The sequence below is a fragment of the Trachypithecus francoisi genome, unplaced genomic scaffold, assembly GCF_009764315.1.
Source record: "Trachypithecus francoisi isolate TF-2019V2 unplaced genomic scaffold, Tfra_2.0 Lachesis_group2, whole genome shotgun sequence".
In the NCBI taxonomy this organism is placed as follows: domain Eukaryota; kingdom Metazoa; phylum Chordata; class Mammalia; order Primates; family Cercopithecidae; genus Trachypithecus; species Trachypithecus francoisi.
In genome coordinates, this window is record NW_022681465.1 from 112843656 (window position 1) to 112855695 (window position 12040).

The following is a 12040-nucleotide window of genomic DNA, read 5'->3' on the forward strand; positions in this document are numbered from 1 at the left end:
TATCTATAATGGACATGATCACAGGATAAGTCTAAAAGAAGAGTAACTTTGCTGAGCATTCGCTGTCATTGAGCTAGATGTCTCTATTACATGAATCTCACATAATCCTCACAACAACCCTACAAGAGAAATTTTATTCCCCCACCTCCATTTTATAGACAAGTGAGCCTGGAGTCAATGGCATTAAAGATTTCCCAAAGTCTATGGCTAGTAAAGGATAGAGGTGGGACTGTCAAGAAAACCTGTCTGAATTCAAAACCCAAGCTCTTTTCTCTATATAGAACTACGTTATTCTCTGGGAGAAAAATGGTTGATTAACAAAAGGCAAATTACATATTTTAGGACATTCACTAGTAAATTACTTGTTAATAAATCAATGCAGCAACATATTTTTCTGGATGTTTTTCTCAGGACTATGCCAGACACTGTAAAAGATACTTAAGCATGAAACTTTGCCATAAAGGAATTTACAGTCTAGCTGAGGAGACACAGTTAACATGCACGCGTCAATTAGTGAACATAACTAAATAGTTAAGATTAATGGTTGAAGTAGGATCTAGAAACCATTGATGTTGAATAAATGTTTTAAATGAATAACTGTGTTGGAGCACAACAAATTGACTTTTAGGTGGGACTGCATTATGAAGGGTCTTAAAAGAGGAAAACTGAGTAAAATTGAGTTTAAGGCCTTGAAGGTTTTTGATTTGGCATAAAGACAGAGGTATTTAAGAAACTTTTGGCTGGGCGTCGTGGCTCACACCTGCAATCCAGCACTTTGGGAGGCCGAGGTGGGTGGATCACCTGAAGTCAGGAGTTTGAGACCAGCCTGGCCAACATGGTGAAACTCCATCTCTACTAAAAATACAGAAATTAGCTGGGTGTGGTGGCACACAACTGTCTGTAGTCCCAGCTACTCGGGGGGCTGAACCCGGGAGACAGAGGTTGCAGTGAGCCAAGATCGCACCACTGCACTCTGGCCTGGGCGACAGAGCAAGACTCTGTCTCAAAAAAAAAAAAACAAAAAACAAAAATAATAATAAAATAAACTAAAAAAAGAAAGAAAAAAGAAAGAAAAGAAAGTTTTGTTTAGCAGAAAAACTCAGGTTATCTCTGAGTAGAGTGTGAGCAATGAGCCATGAAAAAAGTATGTCATAAAATTCTACTAGTAGAACAAGGACCTGAATGAAGGTGGTGGCAGTAAGAAATTTGGAAAACAAATGATATATTACAAAGACTAAAACTGCTCTCCAACAGTATATTGTTCACTATAAATCAGATACTATAGAAATAAGAAATATAAAAAAAATATTTAGCCAGTAGCATGCTTCCCAATGACATGGAAATTCCAGATCTAATAGTTTCAGGAAATGGATTAATCTTGATATGAGACAGCTGCTCACCCCTGTGAAAATTAAAAACACTTTAAAAGCTCTCTTCCTTTTTTATTATCTCCGGAAAAAAAAGTTTTCTAGGAAAAAGGAAAAGAGAGTACCATATTTTTCATAATCTCTGAAATGCAAGTGCCAAGCACACGTGGTTTATACCTGTTTTATGACATGTGGATTCTGCCAATCATCTTTAGTTTATCAAAATTATTTTTTATAAAGGAGTGTAGAGTATCATTTTCCTGAATTATTATTAGACTAGGCCACATGTGAAAATAACTCTCTTCAAATCTTTTATGTAAGTGCACTATTATAAGGACATATGCCCACAGAGTAAGCACACAGTAAACGTTTCTTGATTAGATGACTTGGAATGTAAACCAATAACCATAATTTATATGGTAATTAATTCAGACCAATGGAGAGAAGGATTATGAAACCAAAACACAGGAAATAATTGAGGAGAATCTTCTTCTTAGAGATTAACTTTGATTCCAATAGCTTGTTTAAATTCATGGTTTTGTGGTTCCAAGATGTCATAGAAAACTTGTTTTTTGTCAAAATGGTCTCTAATGTAAAGTAAATCTTCAATGGAATAGTTATCATTTTTTCCAGTCCAAATAGTCAGGCTGTACCTGCATTGAAATAAAACAGAATTATATAGTTAAAAGTGGAAGAAAGTGATGACTCATTCCAATAAGCCTAAAAATACTTTCATTTATAGCTAACTCAAATTCACTCAGACAAAAAACTTAATCAGCAGTGGTGTAACTGTACTTTCATATTCCATTCTTTCATCAAGAGGGACTAGAGACAAAAAACATTCATACTGCTATTGTCTGAATGATATAACTGCTCTATCTGAATTGCAGGAATGTTAAATGGACTAAGAAACCAGACGGGTGGCATGGGAAATGGGTCTAATTTTGGAAAAAGGAATAGAAGAGATTGTGTTGCTGATGGAGCAATCTGTAACCTGGGTTTGTTCAGGAGCCTTGTCAGAGTGAAAAGCACAATGGGAAGGGATTGTGAAGAGACACAAATGTCACTGATATCTACAACACTTAGAGTCACGTATGGAGGCCCTGTTGTTTCTTTTGGAGGTTTTTGTGTGAGATACAAGAATGCCAAGAGATACCACTAAGAATGACAAATAGAATACATTTAGATCTTTTTCTATTGAGCTGAAAACCAACAACCTATGTAAATTCATTATGGATGTAAGAATATGCTCAGAATGTTAATGTTGCTTAAACTGTATACTTTCATTTCTTCTGGTGACACTACTACTGTTGCATTCAAGTCTAGGGAAATGCAAAGCTGTTAAGCAGTTTCATATTTATATTCCCTGTAAGCTTGTCAGAATCCAGGGAAAATTTTCCAAAGCATTTTTTTCTGCTAATGATAAGGAAGAACTGCCTAACCAAGGCATCTTTTCTTGTCATATTGACATATTCCTGCCCTTATAGGATGGTGACACCATTCTGGAAATACAACAGAGGAAAGCAATTTGGATATTGCCCCACAGCAGTATCATATTACAAACCAAAAAGAATTTTAAACTACAGCTCAGGGACACAGAAAATGAAAATTAGTTCTGAAACCTATTTTTTTTTTGCTAAAATGGAATCTTTATTACTTTATCTGGGTACCACGGTGACAAATCTTATGAAAAGACATGGTTATGATCATTTAGGTAAAAAGAAGAGCTTCCCAGTATTATTTTGCCTCTTTTAATATTCACTTAATTGTATTTAGACTGAAATGGAAAAAACATTGCCTGAGGGTATCTGAAATTGTATTCATTGATATTAATTCTCAAACTTCATTTTTTAACCTTCTTTATTGTGAAATAACACACATAGAAAAAAGGACATAAAACATAAATATAAATTTTATCAGATTATTATAAAGTGAACTCCAGTGCAATAAAACAAATAGAACATGACCAGCAGTTGAGGAAGCACCTTGGTGTCACTGCTCTATCACAATCTCCTCTCCTTTCAAGTCTCCATGATCTTTAAGATTGCTAAGTATATGACAGAGAAGGAAACAGGAACTATTAGAGTGAAGTAGGCTGAGGAGATATGATAACTAAATTCAATGCATGTTCTTGGAGGGTTTTCCAGATCAGAAGAGGAAAAGAGGTATTGGTGCAATGGTTGGCAGAATCTGAATGGGGTCTGCGGATTGTATGGCAGTGTTGTACCAATGCTGACTTCCTGACTGGGAGGCTGCATGACGGTAATACAGAAGCTGTCCTTCTTTGGGGTGGTATCCTCTGGAGTACTTAGGGATAACGAGGCTCATGCAGAAAAACATAAACAGAAAACTATATATGTATAGAGAAATAATGGACAAATGCAGGAAAATGTTCACAATTGGGGAATCTGGGTGAAGGAGATGTGGTAGTTTTTGCAACTTTTCTGTAAATTTAAAACTTTTGAAAAATAATCATAAATCACTCCTATAAAAGACAGTAAAAAAAAAAAAAAAAGAAAAAAAGAAAAGGCAGGGCACGGTGGCTCATGCCTGTAATCCCAGACTTTGGGAGGCTGAGGCAGGCCAATTGCCTGAGCTCAGGGGTTTGAGACCACCCTGGGTAACACGGTGAAACCACGTCTCTACTAAAACACAAAAAGTTAGCTGGGCGTGGTGGCGTGTGCCTGTAGTCCCATTAACTCGGGAGGCTGAGGCACGGGAATCGCTTGAGACTTGGAGGTGGAGGTTCCAGTGAGCCGAGATAGTGCCACTGCACTCCAGCTTCCGCTACAGAGTTAGACTCCGTCTCAAAAAAAGAAAACAAACAAACAAACAAACAAACAAAAAAACAGTAAAAAACCAAAACTTCATTAAGTTACTTTTCAAATAAAGGATAAAGCAAAGTTATTCAAAGCAAACAAAAAGAAAGACAATGCGAATTAAGGTTAAAAAAAATCATTAAATAAGACCAAGAACACCATGGTAAAGGTATAATTCTTAATGAAGAGAAAATAGATATGAATGTGTACACAACATATAGCATATCATAAACATTTAAAAAGCAAAAACCATGAAGGTAGATGAGGAAATAGACAAAAATACTTTAAGAGTTGGAGATGACATATATTTGTACATATGAAAACACATTTATAATAAGGTTATTCATGAAAACAATGTAATATAAAATATTAGAAATAGGCCAAATGCCCATCAAAATGAGGCTTGTTAAGTCAATTACAGTACATACATACATATCATGTACCTAGGAAAGAAAATCAAGAAAGTTTACTTCAGAAACAGCTCCACGATGTATTGTTAAGTTTAAAAAAAAAAAAAGAGGAAGGAAAAGAAAAAAAAAAAGCAAAGAAAAGAACAGAATCAAGAAGCAAGGTGTATGACATACTATCTTTTGTTTTAAAAATGAGGGGGGCCAGGCGGGGTGGCCCACCCCTGTAATCCCAGCAGTTTGGCAGGCTGAGGCAGTGGATCACTTGAGGTTAGGCGTTCAAGACCAGCCTGGCCAATGTGGCGAAACCCCATCTCCACTAAAGATAAAAAAAAAAAATTGACAAAATTCAACAGCCCTTCATGCTAAAAACGCTCAATAAATTCGGTATTGATGGAACGTACCTCAAAATAATAAGAGCTATTTATGACAAACCCACAGCCAATATCATACTGAATGGGCAAAAACTGGAAAAATTCCCTTTGAAAACTGGCACAAGACAGGGATGCCCTCTCTCACCACTCCTATTCAACATAGTGTTGGAAATTCTGGCTAGGGCAATCAGGCAAGAGAAAGAAATCAAGGGTATCCAGTTAGGAAAAGAAGAAGTCAAATTGTCCCTGTTTGCAGATGACATGATTGTATATTTAGAAAACCCCATTGTCTCAGCCCAAAATCTCCTTAAGCTGATAAGCAACTTCAGCAAAGTCTCAGGATACAAAATTAATGTGCAAAAATCACAAGCATTCTTATACACCAGTAACAGACAAACGGAGAGCCAGAGCAGGAATGAACTTCCATTCACAATTGCTTCAAAGAGAATCAAATACCTAGGAATCCAACTTACAAGGGATGTAAAGGACCTCTTCAAGGAGAACTACAAACCACTGCTCAGTGAAATCAAAGAGGACACTAACAAATGGAAGAATATACCATGCTCATGGATAGGAAGAATCAATATCGTGAAAATGGCCATACTGCCCAAGGTTATTTATAGATTCAATGCATCCCCATCAAGCTATGAGTTTCTTCACAGAATTGGAAAAAACTGCTTTAAAGTTCATATGGAACCAAAAAAGAGCCCGCATTGCCAAGACAATCCTAAGTCATAAGAACAAAGCTGGAGGCATCACGCTACCTGACTTCAAACTATACAACAAGGCTACAGTAATCAAAACAGCATGGTACTGGTACCAAAACAGAGATATAGACCAATGGAACAGAACAGAGTCCTCAGAAATAATACCACACATCTACAGCCATCTGATCTTTGACAAACCTGAGAGAAACAAGAAATGGGGAAAGGATTCCCTATTTAATAAATGGTGCTGGGAAAATTGGCTAGCCAAAGTAGAAAGCTGAAACTGGATCCTTTCCTTACTCCTTATACGAAAATTAATTCAAGATGGATTAGAGACTTAAATGTTAGACCGAATACCATAAAAACCCTAGAAGAAAACCTAGGTAGTACCATTCAGGACATAGGCATGGGCAAGGACTTCATGTCTAAAACACCAAAAGCAATGGCAGCAAAAGCCAAAATTGACAAATGGGATCGAATTAAACTAAAGAGCTTCTGCACAGCAAAAGAAACTACCATCAGAGTGAACAGGCAACCTACAGAATGGGAGAAAATTTTTGCAATCTACTCATCTGACAAAGGGCTAATATCCAGAATCTACAAAGAACTCAAACAAATTTACAAGAAAAAAACAAACAACCCCATCAAAAAGTGGGCAAAGGACATGAACAGACATTTCTCAAAAGCAGACATTCATACAGCCAACAGACACATGAAAAAATGCTCATCATCACTGGCCATCAGAGAACTGCAAATCAAAACCACAATGAGATACCATCTCATACCAGTTAGAATGGCAATCATTCAAAAGTCAGGAAACAACAGGTGCTGGAAAGGATGTGGAGAAATAGGAACACTTTTACACTGTTGGTGGGATTGTCAACTAGTTCAACCATTATGGAAAACAGTATGGCGATTCCTCGAGGATCTAGAACTAGATGTACCATATGACTCAGCCATCCCACTACTGGGTATATACCCAAAGGATTGTAAATCATGCTGCTATAAAGACACATGCACACGTATGTTTATTGCGGCACTATTCACAATAGCAAAGACTTGGAATCAACCCAAATGTCCATCTGTGACAGACTGGATTAAGAAAATGTGGCACATATACACCATGGAATATTATGCAGCCATAAAAAAGGATGAGTTTGCATCCTTTGTAGGGACATGGATGCAGCTGGAAACCATCATTCTTAGCAAACTATCACAAGAACAGAAAACCAAACACCGCATGTTCTCACTCATAGGTGGGAACTGAACAATGACATCACTTGGACTCGGAAGGGGAACATCACACACTGGGGCCTATCATGGGGAGGGGGGAGGGGGGAGGGATTGCATTGGGAGTTATACCTGATATAAATGATGAATTGATGGGTGCTAACGAGTTGATGGGTGCAGCACACCAACATGGCACAAGTATACATATGTAACAAACCTGCACGTTATGCACATGTACCCTAGAACTTAAAGTATAAAAAAAAAAAAAAAATTAGCTGGGTATGGTGGCAGGCGCCTGCAAATGCAGCTACTAGGGAGGCTGAGACATGAGAATCACTTGAACCCAGGAAGCAGAGGTTGCAGTGAGCCAAGATCCTGTCACTGCACTCCAGTCTGGGCAACAGAGCAAGACTCCATCTTAAATAAATAAATAAATAAATAAATAAATAAATAAATAGGCTGGGTGTGGTGGCTCATGCCTGTAATCCCAGGACTTTGGGAGGCAGAGGTGGGCCGATCATGAGGTCAAGAGATCAAGACCATCCTGGCCAACATGGTGAAACCCTGTCTCCACTAAAAATACAAAAAATTAGCTGTATGTGGTGGCGCCCACCTGTAGTCCCAGCTACTCAGGAGGCTGAGGCAGGAGAATCACCTGAATCTGGGAGATGGAGGTTGCAATGAACCAAGATTGCACCACTGAATCTAGTCCGGTGACAGAGCGAGACTCTGTCTCAAAATAAATAAATAAATAAATAAATAGCCAGGCGCGGTGGCTCAAGCTTGTAATCCCAGCACTCTGGGAGGCTGAGACGGGCGGATCACAAGGTCAGGAGATCGAGACCATCCTGGCTAACACGGTGAAACCACGTCTCTACTAAAAAATACAAAAAACTAGCCAGGCAAGGTGGTGGGCGCCTGTAGTCCCAGCTACTCGGGAGGCTGAGGCAGGAGAATGGCGTGAACCCGGGAGGCGGAGCTTGCAGTGAGCTGAGATCCGGCCACTGCACTCCAGCCTGGGCGACAGAGCAAGACTCCGTCTCAAAAAAAAAAGAAAAATTAATAATAAAAATAAAAGTAAAAAGGAGGGGAAATTAATGTTATATTTACATTTACTCTTATATGTATAAAGAAAGTAACTATTGTAGTTACTGACATTGGGCAGGAAGACTGGGTAGATGAGAGAAAGGCTTTTCACAGTGTAAGTCTTTATTCCATTAAGCTTTTGAATTAATTTTTTTGTTTGAAAAATTAAATTTAGCCGGGCGCGGTGGCTCAAGCCTGTAATCCCAGCACTTTGGGAGGCCGAGACGGGCGGATCACAAGGTCAGGAGATCGAGACCATCCTGGCTAACATGGTGAAACCCCGTCTCTACTAAAAAATACAAAAAACTAGCTGGGCAAGGTGGCGGGCGCCTGTAGTCCCAGCTACTCGGGAGGCTGAGGCAGGAGAATGGCATGAACCCGGGAGGTGGAGCTTGCAGTGAGCTGAGATCCGGCCACTGCACTCCAGCCTGGGCAACAGAGCCAGACTCCGTCTCAAAAAAAAAAAAAAAAAAAAATTAAATTTAAAATACTTTTAAAAGAAAAAAAGTAACATACAAAACACTTAAATAAAATAACATTAATAATGTTTTATTAATGTATGACAGAAGCTGGTACTTTTACTCCAATAACCATTCTCCTTTTTCTTTTTAACAAACTCCTGAATTCTAACTAGACACAAGGTTGTACAAAATAAAATCTACCTTTCCCAGCTTTACCTGTAACTAAGTATAGGTACATAACTGAGTTATAGCCAATGTGTTATAACAGGAAGACATGTAACATGAGTAAAACTGCAGAATAGGAGCTTTTATCCCTCGTCTACTCCACTGAAACACTGATTTTTTTTTTTTTTTTTTTTTTTTTTTGAGACAGAGTCTCGTTTTGTCACCCAGGCTGGAGTGCAGTGGCGCAATCTCGGCTCACTGCAAGCTCCGCCTCCCGGGTTCACGCCATTCTCCTGCCTCAGCCTCCCAAGTAGCTGGGACTACAGGTGCCCACCATCACACCCGGCTAATTTTTTTTGTATTCTTTTTAGTAGAGACGGGGTTTCACCATGTTAGCCAGGATGGTCTCGATCTCCTGATCTTGTGATCTACCCGCTTCAGCCTCCCAAAGTGCTGGGATTACATGCATGAGCCACCGCGCCCGGCTGAAACACTGATTTTGACAATGACTCATGGATAAAAGTACCTTTGTGGGAACCCAGGAGTCCAGTGGAAAGACTCCGCTACTACGGAGTGTACACACACACAAAATCCGAGAATAGACACATTGAAGAAGGTAAAACTTTTCACTTTACCCACATTACCCCTCCTCTAAGGCAGCACAGTTCAGTGCCAACAAAGATCTCCTTGGCCTGTGTGTTCTCCTACGAGGAAATGTAAGAGTGAAGTAAGCACCTAGCTTCACTACCCATGTGGGATGCTGCTCTTCCTCTCACCCCACCCAGAACGCTGAAGGGATCAGCAAGGTTGATTAGTCCAGGAGCAACAGGAATTGGAAAATGGGCAGAGTCTCACTTACTTTTAATTTTAGTGGGTACATAGTAGGTATACATATTTATGGGGTACATGAGATTTTTGATACAGGCATGTACTATGTAATGATCACTTGAAAAATGGGGTTCCCATCCCCTCAGATATTTATCCTTTGTGTTACAAACAGTTCAATTATACTCTTTTAGTTATGTTTAAATGTACAGCTAAATGAACTATAGTCACCCCGTTGTGCTATCACATATTAGGCCTTATTCATTCAAATTATTTTTTCATGCTCATTAGCCATTCACACCTCCCCCCAACACCCACCACCACTACCTACCCCAGCCTCTGGTAAACCACCCTCCTACTGCCCATCTCCATGGGTTCAATTGCTCCAATTTTTAGAACCCACAAATAAATAAGAACATGAGATGTTTATCTTTCTGTGTCTGGTTTATTTCACTTAGCATAATGATCTCCAGTTCCATCCACGTTGTTGCAAATGACAGGATCTCATTCTTTTTTAGGGCTGAATATATTCCATTGTGTATAAGTACCATATATATTTTAATCTATTCATCTGTTGATGAACGCTTTGGTTGCTTTCAAATCTGGGGTATTGTGAACAGTGCTGCAACAAACATGGAAGCATAGCTATCTCTCCAATACAGTGATTTCCTTTCTTTTGTTTACATACCAGGCAGTGAGATTGCTGGATCGTACGGTAGCTCTATGTATAGTTTTTTCCTCAAAAACTAAAACCCGGCTGGGCGCGGTGGCTCACGCCTGTAATCCCAGCACTTTGGGAGGCCGAGGTGGGCAGATAGCCTGAGGTCAGGAGTTTGAGACCAGCCTGGCCAGGGTGGTGAAACACTGTCTCTACTAAAAATATAAAAAAAAATTAGCTGGGCATGGTGGCAGGCACCTGTAATCCCAGCTACTTGGGAAGCTGAGGCAGGAGAATCGCTTGAACCTGGGAGGCGGAGATTGCAGTGAGCCAAGATGGCGCCATTGCACTCCAGCCTGAGCTACCCAGTGAGACTCCATCTCAAACAAACAAACAAACAAACAAACAAACAAAAAAACTGAAACCCTTGTACCAACAGCACACCAGGGTTCCCTTTTCTCCACATCCTTGCCAGCATTTACTGCCTGTCTTTTGGATAAAAGCCATTTTAATTGAGGTGTGATATCTCATCGTAATTTTGATTTGCATTTCCCTGATAATCAATGATGCTGAGCACCTTTTCATATGCCTGTTTGCCATTTGTGTGTCTTTTTTTGAGAAATGTCTATTCAAATCTTTCGCCCATTTAAAAATCAGATTAGATTTTTTTTCCAGTAGTTTGTGCTACTTATATATTCTAGTTATTAATCCCTTGTTAGATGGGTAGTTTGCAAAAGTTTTCTCCCATTCTGTACATTGCTTCTTCACTTTGTTGACCATTTCCTTTGCTGTACAGAAGCTTTATGAGTTGATGTGATCCCATTTGTCCATTTTTGCTTTGGCTGCCTTGCTTGCGTGGTATTACTAAAGAAATCTTTGCCAAGACCAATGTCTTGAAGGATTTCCCCAATGTTTATTGTAGTAGTTTCATAGTTTGAGGTCTTAGATTTAAGTCTTTAATCCATTTTGATTTCATTTTGGTCTATAGTAAGAGAGAGGGGTCTAGTTTCATTCTTCTGCATATGGCTATCTAGTTTTCCCTGCACCATTTACTGAAGAGACTCATTTCCCCAGTGTATGTTCCTGGTAGCTTTGTGAGAACACTGTAGGTGTGTGCATTTGTTTCTGGGTTCTCAATTTTGTCCCATTGGTCTCTGTGCCTGTTTTTGGTTAGTACCAACAGTACCATGCTGTTTTGGTTACTATAGCTCTGTAGTATAATTTTAAGTCAGGTAAACGTGATTCTTCCAGTTTTGTTCATTTTGATTAGGATAACTTTGGCGATTCTGGGTCTTTGTGGTTCCATATACATTTTAGGATTTTTTTTTTTAATATTTCTGTGAAGAATGTCATTGGAATTTTAATAGGACTGCACTGAATCTGTAGATTGCTTTAGGTAGTATGGATATTTTAACAATATTAATTCTTCCAATCCATGAACATGGAATATCTCTCCATTTTGGGGTGTCCTCTTCAATTTCTTGCATCAGTGTTTTATAGTTTTAATTATAGAGATCTTTCACTTCTTTGGTTAGCTCCTAGGTATTTAATTTTATTTGTGGCTATTCTAAGTGGGATCACTTTTCTCATTTCTTTTTTAATTGTTCACTGTTGGCATATAGAAATGTTAGTAATTTTTGTATGCTGATTTTGTATCCTGCAACTTTACTGAATTTATCAGTTCTAATAGTTTTTTCTGTGGAGTCTTTAGGTTTTTCTAAATATAAGATCATATCATCTGCAAATAAGGATAATTTGATGTCTTCCTTTCCAATTTGGATGTCCTTTATATATCTTTCTTGGCTGAATGTTCTACCTATGACTTCTACTACTATGTTAAATAACAATGGTGAAACTGGGCATCCTTGTTTTGTTCCTGGTCTTAGAGAAAAGGCTTTCAGATTTATCCCACTTAGCATAATACTAGCTGTGGGTCTGTTG

At 38.8% G+C, this 12040-nt stretch overlaps 1 protein-coding gene across 4 annotated transcripts in view; it reads right to left on the bottom strand.

Moving 5' to 3' along the window:
* Window positions 1-1149: 1149 nt before the first annotated feature.
* Window positions 1150-12040, bottom strand: part of FAM151B (family with sequence similarity 151 member B) — a 52757-nt gene continuing 41866 nt past the window's right edge. For 3 of the 4 annotated variants that reach the window (XM_033180150.1, XM_033180153.1, XM_033180152.1), the window contains one exon: window positions 1150-2020. In XM_033180150.1, the coding sequence (XP_033036041.1) occupies window positions 1861-2020 (160 nt within the window). In that variant the 3' untranslated portion in view covers window positions 1150-1860. The remainder of the gene's footprint in view (window positions 2021-12040) is intronic. The other variant, XM_033180151.1, reaches the window with a different exon arrangement.